This window comes from Leiobunum rupestre, chromosome 5, assembly GCF_980474605.1.
Source record: "Leiobunum rupestre chromosome 5, qqLeiRupe1.1.hap1, whole genome shotgun sequence".
Lineage (NCBI taxonomy): Eukaryota > Metazoa > Arthropoda > Arachnida > Opiliones > Sclerosomatidae > Leiobunum > Leiobunum rupestre.
The window spans coordinates 1887560-1898714 of NC_143388.1; the positions used below are offsets into that span (position 1 = coordinate 1887560).

The 11155-nt window shown below is 33.6% G+C and overlaps 1 protein-coding gene across 3 annotated transcripts; it reads left to right on the forward strand.

The window, feature by feature from the left end:
- Positions 1-2655: 2655 nt before the first annotated feature.
- Positions 2656-10425, forward strand: LOC149943329 (uncharacterized). Of its 3 annotated transcripts, XM_090174454.1 has the most exons (3): positions 2656-3745; positions 10007-10236; positions 10300-10422. In XM_090174454.1, exons 1-3 carry the CDS (start codon positions 3720-3722, stop codon positions 10368-10370), a joined length of 327 nt encoding a protein of 108 aa, XP_090030580.1. In that variant the 5' UTR covers positions 2656-3719; the 3' UTR covers positions 10371-10422. The 3 variants fall into 3 exon arrangements, 2 of the variants coding, with proteins under 2 accessions (XP_090030580.1, XP_090030579.1); XM_090174453.1 differs by having other exon boundaries at positions 10007-10424; XR_016480799.1 differs by lacking the exon at positions 2656-3745 and adding an exon at positions 5583-8797 and having other exon boundaries at positions 10007-10425.
- The last annotated feature ends 730 nt before the right edge of the window (positions 10426-11155 follow it).

Sequence of the window (11155 nt, forward strand, 5' to 3'; positions counted from 1 at the left end):
TGAATGTATGATACATTTTGCCCGCAGAAAAATACTATTAACAATTTCAAATTGCTACCTAGGTACGGCCAACTTCGATCACACTAAAAATCGAAGTTGGACCTACTATTATAGCAGCCGGTACAGCCAACTTCGGTTACGCGCGAAATCGAAGTTGGCCGTATATAGGTAGCGCCCCGGTTCTTTTTATTTTAGGACTACACCACTGGTTCGAATTGGAAAAGAGTCTCGCAGGAGTCGTGTGAACCATGAAACGAAAAATCCGCGATACCAGTCCCGAATATTCGGTATTTGGCCAAATTCGCTATTAGTTGTAACATTAGTTTCATGGCTTAAAGTTAGTCTATTTTTCATGTAGCCTGTTGATATAAGAACATAGTGTTCTTCAAAAGTAGTGACTGTATTCAGAGAATTAGTGTAGTTTATGTTATTGGTCTTCCACAACGCATTATTTATGACTAATAACACTCAATAATGTTCAACAGTGCAAAAAGACTAGCATTAATTTTAGCTGAATCTACAATTGAACTTCAGTTTTCAATTTTAATAGCAGTGCTACTATGATGTATTGCTACCAGAAATAATTGTAGTTAGTGAGATATATAGATAACTTATAATATTTTACCATATCTTCACCCTAGTTGAATGATCCGCTGGTATTAATTCTTATTATTTTTGACTATGACTAAGATTTAAATAGTCTGTGTTTAAATGATTTTGTTATTTTCCTAACTTTCATATCAATTCAGCCAATTATAACATGAAAAAAATTAAGATAAATCTTTTAAAACTTTGTTGAGCTCAACCAATGTTTTGATAAGACATGCAAGTAAAATATTTGATCTAGCCAAAGAATGAAGTACTAATTACTATAGTCTGAATTCAGTTTCTATCTAAATAAATTAATCCAATGAAAGAAACAAAACAACTTTGTTTTTGATAAATCCAAGCTCTTAAAAATGTCAATTTTAGAGTAACCTAGCATTCTGGTATATCTTAAACAAAATAGATGCGTAAAGTGGGATTAAAAATTTTTGCAGCTTAACAGTAAATTAAGCTGATACATGACCTCACTCCTATTTATATTATTATATGTATTGTCCATCATCCTATATGAGAGACAAAATATCACCTCAACCAGACAAGTTTTAACATTTTGCTTTGCCCTGTGTAATTATGTATTTTTGTGCAATATTTAATACCAAATTATTGAGATGTTGGAACCCTTTAGTTCATTGGCTATGGTTTTTTATGTTCATAGTTCTTTCTTATTTATTTTGCATGACTAGATATTTATGAAGAAACAGTTGAACCATTTATTGTCTCAGTAGTTTTGCAACATTTGGTGTATGCATTACAGCACCAAATAAGAAGTATTCAGTAGTAATTCTAAAAAACAATAGATTAACATGTTTAGTTTGTCATCATGGCAAACATTCATGTTTCTTCTGTAAAATCAAATGCAGTTTGACAATGATATGTGTGAATCTTGCTGAAGTCGTAGAGTTAGCTATTCAATAACCTATAAAATACACACATAAACCTATATTTGTGAAAAGAATTCCATAGTCATAATCATAAGCAAATATACATGGAAGGGAAAAACTTTTACTGTAAAGATTTAACTTCAAAAGATGGAGTATTGGTATTTCCGTCCCCAAACCGTCCGCAATTTTTGATTGTGGTTTGGACCTCACCCAAAGTTCGAGTAAGTAGCATAAAGTAAGAAACAATTGTGTAAAACGCATGAAAATGTTTTTGTGAAAGTCTTCTTTTAATACAATGAGATTGCATAATTTATTTATATTTAATCGTTGTGAACTTCTTATTTATTTTGCGTAATTGTACCTCTTTTGAAAACCAACCATGCTTTTGCCCATGCGCAGACCCTGCTTTCTCGTTTTGTGGAGCTTTAAAAATAATAAATATATTGAAACTTACTGTATATATATACATACTTATGGACGATCTAAAGTTGCATAACTAAGCACAAATTTGATCAGAACTAGGACACAGAAATTTCTAGCAAATAAAAATGCTGAACTGTCCTCGAGTTATAATCATTTGGAAATTAAACTGATTAATTTGGAAAACAATTAATGATTTAGTGAAGTTTTTGTGTAGGGAAAGTATTTATTTTGGACAGGAAACCACTACTTTTGGGAGTGGTTGTAATAACACTTTCCCAATGTGCAAACTAGAGCAAGACTATCTTGTAAACCTCCCATTCTGTCTATAGGAATAACCTTACTAATTTGGAAAATATTTTTATTAAATTTTTTTGAAACATTTGTACTTAATTATAAAATAACAGATGTGAAAGCTTGAGAGTAGTTCATAGGGCCTGGTTTCGGGTCAATTGGAAGGTATCTCTTATTTTTGGACATTTTCACCCTTCATTTGACTCCTCATAGTTCGATCCAGACCCATCTTCAGACACCTTGATGAAAGGGGATGAAATAACAGTACATATTTCTACCATTTAAAGTATTTAAAAATACTGTGCCAAAAATTAATGAAAATCACTCGATGCTGGTTTAAACTCTTTATTATGTTTACATTTTAATCTGAATTATACTGTTTCATAGCTTCCTCATACCTTACTATATACATATTGATTTATTCTAATATTAACTTTTTTCCTCAAAAAGTACTTGTATTGACTTGTGAATGTGGATATTCAAATAAGTTTGATGATGGAGGACTAGCCATTTTGAATATGGGACCATTCTGCATAAGCCATTTTGTACACAGAAAATATATTAAGCCATTTTGTACACGGAAAATATACTAAGGATTTTCAACATTGTCGGCGAGGCAATTTTTTGCTTCAAGTCTCTCTTCCAATGGGCGCAACGTTTGAAAATTGACGAAATGTTTAACACTATACTGCCATAGAAACATTACTGGTTTCTAACGTAACTCTAAAATTGTTTTTAATTTCTGAAAGTTTAGGTTACACTCTCTCTACCCAAATATATAGACAAAGAAATGAAAATAGGAATACTGTTGTGGCAATATTCAGCATTAAACTCTAGAAATATGACACCCTTTATACCAGGAGCAACCTTAACACAATTACTAAAAACTTATTACGTCAGTTTTATCAGAGTGCTATTAATTTTTTTTATGAAACATATAGTATTTAATTGGGATGACAGAACCTTTTTTATTAAAAATTTACCCAATATTTACTTTTTTTTAACTTAGTAAGTCTTAGGTCTTTGCTTATATTCTAATATTTAGTAAAAGAGACCCTTTTTTGATACATAAAACATCACACATTATTAATGTTTCCAATGAATAACTGCTTAGGTATATAGGTACTTCTCTCGTAAGAAATATATTATATACTTCTGCTAGTACGTAAATTAAACCTTTTTTTGAATTAGGTGTACAATAATTACCTGAACTGTATGCCTGAGAAAAATATTCTTGACACCTTCGCTTGAAAATTCAAAAATGATCAAAAATTTTAATTGTTTGAAACCAAATTTATCGGTCTACTTTTGTAATGGAAAGAGTGCTTATTTGTTTTCATCTAAGGTATTACCAGTTCTTCATAAGATAATTTAATTGTTTTGTTTCTTTCATAAAGTAAAATTTGGTTTTGCCAAAGTGGGCCCTTTGTTATCTTACCAAAGATAATACATTTTTTATCTTTATTGTATGTAGGGTACACTACAGGTTTCACCAGGAATTCATACCTCGAACTTGGAATGGTTATCCGGCCGTATTCCCTATGGTAAGATCTCGGGGACCGTTTTCAGTGACGTGAATGAGAAAAAAAATCGCCCCCTCGCACGTGTCTCCCCTCTTTAGGAGTTTTTACGCCGCGCAACCTCCCGTTTTTTGTTGTTCGACTCCCCGTCATTTCGAAATTTAGGGTTTGAAACCCTACCATTGATAGCGACGGGTCAGCTCGCTCTCCCGACCTCTCCATGTGGAAGGATTAAGTCCGGCATTGTTAGCGCTGTCAAAATTGTCAGCAGTTACAATGCCCTTGAGAACCGCGAAGTCCGAATTACGAGGGGACCGTCGCTATCAATAGAGCGACAGCGAAGGGAAAAGCAAAAAGATGTTTGAACCCTTTTTCGACACAGGGGGATGAAATTATCTGGCAAAAATAAATCTGACTAAAAAACGAGCAAGTTCGGCTTGTAGGAAATCTTTCAACAGCCACCCAGTTCTACTACCAGGAGTGTTTACTCTCTATTGTGAACATGGTAAAGGATTATAGAATCATTTGTTAGTAGCAATTTTCCATAAGTTGGGAGTTATCAAAATTAAAAGCAACAAATATTTTTGAGGGGCCACTTGTTCATCCTAATATGGGGCTGGTGGACCCTTTTATCTGATTCAGCGTCTTTCAACATGTGCATCAATTACTAGCTACATTAAAACCTCAGTTACAATTATCTTCTCAAAATATTTACCAAGATAAAAATTAGTATGTCTTACAAGGGAAGTATCCATCTGAAGTATAAATGAAACATGTACCTTTGCTGGCTAATGATTTAAAACGCAAAAATTTACTCTTAATTAGGAATATTTATTTATAAGCCATATTTTTAATAAAATCAGTAAGCCTCTGCGAAGATACATGTTTAAAAAGAATAACATTAGCAGTATAAGGAGATTAATACTTCTCTCTAAGAGGTATATTATATATTTCTGGTTTTAAGTCTTATTAGCTACATAGAATTGATATGAGTGTAAAAAATTTACCACTAATCATTAAGGTTAGATCAGGGAAAGGGGTTTTTATGGGTTTCTTTTGCAATGTTATTTAATAGTATGGAAGCAACTATGTTATACAACAAAACATACGATGTAAAGTTCTATTTACTTAAGATATATGTTATGTTGTGAATCTAAATATAACCTTTACAATTTTGACAACAGGCTTAGGAGGTTTGCAAGTTCAATATGCGTAGTTGATGATTAATGAAATTAAAAACGACTTCGTTATATTTGCATATTTAATAAAATATTTATGATATTTACAATGAAAGTCCGACTAGTTTCGTCGTGCCTAGCATGACATCTTCCCTGAAGATGTCATGCTAGGCACGACGAAACTAGTCGGACTTTCATTGTAAATATCATAAATATTTTATTAAATATGCAAATATAACGAAGTCGTTTTTAATTTCATTAATCAATTTTGACAACACGATTTAAAAAAGGCTGGTACTTTGAATTTACTTGCGTAAATTGAATCTGAAAATTTTGTGGTAACCCTTTATTTACTACAAATGTTATAAGCTTCAAATATGTACCTGCACAGGCTACCACTGCATTTTTCCAATAAAAAATTAGAAGAAAAATAGTTTTGGCTTGAAATCATTTTGTGACTTTATATAGCTATTATAGTTTTATATTATAATTGTATGCATACAGCCATGTTGCATGGTTGGCTATCTGTACTAAATAGATTTTATATATTTCCAAACTGCATTGTTTATGTATAATAATGCTTGTGCTCTTCAAACATTGCCTGAACAGAGCCACAACTTTTTAACAACACAAGGTTCCTTGTTGACAGACTTCACTGGAAAAATCATACTGGTAAATTTTTATAATATGTTATTGACTATGTACAATTTCCAAGAAAATAGCTATAGGCTTATTCTGGAAATGTTACATTGCAATGAAAAGGGTCACAACCTGGATCATAAATTAATTCGCATAATGATTAAAGTTCATTGTTACTTAGAAAAATATCTGGCTACAAAGTAGTACATGTAATCAATTATTTGTAAAAATAATTGGGGCTTTTAAAAGTGCAAAACTCATGCTAAACTTTTACGACTACACAATTGTTAGCAGGATCTGCAATACTTCTAATTTCATAATTTCAGTTTGATAGCAGATTTATTTTAAAACTAAACGCCTATTATAATGGCATTTAGAAAAAATTAGGTAATGGAGTGTACTACATTAAAAATGTCCTCTTCACACTGACTAGCAAATAGTGTTCACTAGATTGCCATTGTTGGATTTCCAAAAAACCATTATTTTACTTGACTCTTTTACGATAATGAAAACGAGAGAGAACATGGAATTTAGTTTTATTGGAAGTTTATAAAAATAAATACTTAAATCAAAAGCCTTGGTGTAAAGTGTCTGAGTTACCTTGAAATTTTAGACCTGTAAAGCCTAGGTCAATCTTTAATTCTTATTTGTTAGTCGAAGCTACATGTAGAATCAACAAACATGAGGAGAGAAAAATTTTCATTGGCTGTTCATGCATATTTTTTACTTGGGGAAAGTGCCGGCTTATTTTAAAAATAAGCTGGCTTCAAATAGGCTCTAGGCAAAAAAAACTTAGAATTCTTCAGAGTTATATATGATTAGTCTCCCCTCGCGTGTGGTGCATTTGTTAAGAAAAATTTATACTTGCTTTAGGTTAGGCTTCACAAAGCACTTACCAGGTGACTAGGTTTAAACCCTTCTAAAAAGTTCCTCCAATAAAATGTATTGTTATCTTCAATTAGTGTTTGTACGGGGACCCCTTCCCCCGAAAGTCTGGAATCCCCAACTTTTGTCCTCGACCCCAACTCCAATCCTGATGATCAAAAATTAAGTCGGCGTTAAGGTTTTTGGTTAAGGACAGTTGCACCCTACTAAAAATAAAAGATCCTTCCCTCCCTTTTTTCGTGGGTGATAATGGAATGACGCTTGTGACCTTCGAAATGCATCACTCAAGGGGTTTGGTTTTTTTTAGTTTGTTTTAGAATTGTGGTCTCGGCTGCAGAGCTAGTGCAGTGGTATTTTTTTTTGTAACTTGTAAGGTGAAAAACAATGGGAACATTTTGAGCAGCCTTTACAAGAAAAATCCTTTACTAACTTGGAATATTGAAGAAAAACCTAACTTTCACAGGTATCTAAAACTGGGTCACTAATACATACAAATAGTTTCCCATCAACAACCCCAATTTTGTTTTTCCGTGGATAGCCCAACCCTGTACGAACACTATCTTTAATAGCAATAGCTTTATTGGGGCCCGGGAGTGCTCTCGGTGGCTTTTGCACTAATAATTCAGTGTATTCTTCACCAAAGTGATAAAGTGAACTTTACTGACAGTGGGACCTAGTTGTTAGAAAAAACCAAAACATTTGTCATAATAATGAAAGAATGAAAATAATACACTTCGAAGTTATTTCAATGCTTCTATTCTGCAAGCTTTTTTCATGTTCAATTCAATCAAAAGTAATAATAATTATTAGCTCAGCTAAGTCATCGACAATAGTGTTGCCATTATTTCAGTGGGCTGGTTTAAATTGTTTATAAGGGTAGTGGCAAGCCCTTTATGCCACATGAGAACTTGCAAAATCAACACAAGAGTGATCTTGAATTTTTAAAGCAGTGCCACAAGCTGAGAAAAAACCCGGCTTGATCCTCTTAAGAATAATACTCAGTCTAATACCCAAGGCACCACCTTAGGCCCAAGTCATCTAGCGACTTATAATGCCTTTAAACAGGTGGCCGGGTTACGACGCGTAGGAGGGTGGTGGCAAGCCCTTCATGCCACGCGAGCCAACAGCTCCCTACACTAACTATTACCGTTAACCTTGACAAGTGTGTATGGGAAGGCAAAACGAAGAACTCGGGGGAAAACCTCTTTAACCAGTGGGGAGAGAACTTGCGAACTCAACGCAGGAGTAGTTCCCAGTTTTCACCCAGTGCCATAAGTTGGGATCAAACCCAGCTCCTAACCACTCTGCCACCCTACCTATAAACTGATATTTTGCTCTTTCCATTTACAGAAAGTAAAACAAATCTAATTAATTACTTTAAACTAATATTGTTAACTCAATTTTTTTATCACAGGTTGTCCCACTAGATATTTCTTGGAAAAATATCCACAATATAAGCAAATGAATTCAAGTTCACAAAAAAATTTAAAACTCAATTTCCTACATGACTGAGACAAATTTTATTTCACATGCAAAGTTATATATGTGGTTAACAAAGAAAAAACAAAATGTAAAATGAACTATGAAAATAATAATAAACTTTACATAAGAGTATTATAAATATTTAGAGTAATTTTATGACAATATACATTTTCAGTTATGAAAAAAGAAAGAGATTCGTATGGAACCTTCAACGACCTCATTCATAATAACGATATAAGTGCAAAGTATTTGAATCTTCTTACTGGTTAGCTTAGACAATGAAATATAACTTAAACCACTTTTTACAGCTATCTAGATGTACATGTAGACAAGCTTCTTAAGCCAATGTTAAATGACGGGAAAATCCATTGCAGTGCCATTTTCTCACAAATGAATTAGAACAAATCTATAATTAACCACCTGGGGGGGAGTGGAAAAAGCTTAGAATATTCACCATGAAACTATATAGCCGTGTTGGATGAGTACAGTCTAGTTCTCATACAGTAATGTTGCCCGGTTTTTTCTATTGGTAATGTATGGGTTTATCAGTTGGAGGACCCGGGCTTAAATGTTGGCTCTGGCGTGACAAATTTTACTCAGTTTTGCACAGTTCTTTAAAAACTTTGTTTCTGATAAAAACAAAGGTAACGAGATTATTAATTACTTTTGCATTTCAAAATTGAAATATTCTATAGCATAAATTAAAAGTAGCGACAAGTGCAAATAATACGAGATAAAAAAGGCCAACAATTATATATTTAAAAGTGCACAAGATAAATTAATTAATTAAAATGAACCCGACTAGTTTCAGATACACGATTGATCTGTCATCAGGGGTCTAATCAGTTTACACACACTGGTCCATATCTATAACCTAGTAGTTTCTTAAAAAGTAATACATTAAATTTTTTTATGTTATCAACACCAGGACCTCCCTTACCAAAAAATAAGTTGGTTTTTAGTTGGTATTTAGTTGGTTTTCACATTTAAGTTGGTTTTTAGTTGGTATTTAGTTGGTTTTCACATTTAAGTTGGTTTTAAGTAGGTTCAAGTTGCCAGCATATTTTAATAAACTATTTAAAGAGGTAATAAGTTGTTTTTAAGTTGTTTTTAAGTTGGCTGGAAAATACTCATTTTTTGAAGTTGGTTTTTAGTGGTCAGATAATTACTTATAATTTTTAAGTAGGTTATAAGTTGGCTTTAAGTGGTCTTTATTAAGAGGTCTTTTTAAGTAAGTTTTAAGTTGGTTTTAAGTGGTCTTTATTAAGAAAGCTTTTAGTTGGTTTTAAGTTGGTGTAAAGTGGTTTTTAAGTAGGTTTTTAGTTGGTATTTAGTTGGCATTTGTTCCAAATACGAACTTAAAACCAACTTAAAAAGTTACAAGACCACTTATTTTTTGGTAAGGGCTAGGTCACTAGTCCGTGAGCCAAGCGAGTGGTTGGTTTCATGGCGCCATCTATCACTTTTAACTAGACATTTTCCAAAGGCCACTGAAAGCGCTGGTCGTATCACAACCATTGCTTCTTCGGTTATCTCGAGACCTCATCAAGCGTTGATCAGGTAGTTCAACGATATAAACTTTATGCTGAACAATTATTCCATTATCTCGGTGAGACGTGCCCAAGCCGCTAAGAGTTTCATCTATGTCGTAGGCTAAAGTTGTCGGAACATTTGGGTAAAACGTCTTAAGTAATAGTAGATCCGATTCGTCACAGGCCTCAATTTTTTCAAGACAAAGAGCCGTATTGATTTCTTCCAATTGTGTGTATGATATGCCATGACAAAGCCGATTTAAAAATGTTATAATTTCGACCTTACCAGTTAAACGTGTCGCAGAATCCCTTGGAAAGAAGCGTGTGAGGCTTTACTAGGAATGCATGCTTTCACCGTTTGTGATACGACCAGCGCTTTCAGTGGCCTTTGGAAAATGTCTAGTTTAAAGTGATAGATGGCGCCGTGCAGAAAGCGATGTCAGAATTAGGGAAATCTTGGACTATAGAAGACGATCTTTTCGATAAACTTAGAGTTTACTTGCAAAATGTACGCAATTAACCACCTCAAAATCAAGTTCAGTAAACAATCTTCACTATGACCTTTTTAGGCTGAAGAGAGGTCAAGTAGATTCTAGTCAGCTACCTCCGAGCAAGGATGCACTTTACCGACATTCGAGGCGCGCAAACTATCAAGCGGCTATTTGGCGAAGAAGTTTGGAAAAACAACCAGCTATACCTAGTCCAGATGGCCAGATAATTGATGACAACGAAATAAAAGTAAATTGGATGAAAGCACAGTCTGCGCCTAATTCAGTTTTGGAACTAATGGCTTGTAAATGTAAGAAAGAATGCAAGTTGCCTACATGCAAGTGTATGGTAAATAACATTCGCTATTCTTCAGCATGTATTCTTGAAGATTGTGCCAATATGATAGAGCACATGGTGATTATCGACTCTGATGACGAAGAATAACGCTTAAAAATAAGCGTAATGTGTAAATGTTGTATAATAAAATAAAATTGATTTTCAAAGCATATTTTTCTCATTGAACATATTGAGGTTTTTCCAATAGTCGCTGAGCTATATCTTCGGAACTAAGCGAGATAGCCTATACCTGTACTAGACATTAGTTATTGGGCTTGAGTCACGCTTTCGAATGCACTATTACACAAGTAACTAGGATGAGCGGTAGCAGAGCTATAAGCTTTCAAAGGTTTGTGAAATTTGAATTTTCCCCCTTTTGGGGGGGAAAGCTGTGCGTCCAAACCGTCCACCAATTTTTCCCATACTCCCCAGTATTTTCGAAATTTTGAAATTGGTTAAAATAGAAAAAATAGATATAAATTGATAAAAAAAACATCAAAACTGATCAACTTTTGATCAATTTGAGGTCAAAATCCCATGTTATTTTCAATGGGAAAATTTAAATTTGTTGTTGTCAAAAACATTTTTCGTTGCCATGGCAAAACGGTTGCCCATTGAATATATTCCCTTTAGGATTTTTCAAGTTACATGAAGGTCTACCAATCCCCCGAGTTTGAACAAAATCGGTGGGTTACACTTCGGGATGTCTCCTTGTAAGTGTAGCTAGACGTGCCCGTTGCCGGAACCGAAGAACAGTGAGCTAAGGTGGAGGTATGAACAAATAAAAGTATTATTAAATCATTATATTGGCGTCTTCCCTCAAAAATAAATATAAGACGTGTAATCTCTCTGTAGTTTCAGTATTTGAAAGGAGTTTATTACACATGTATATA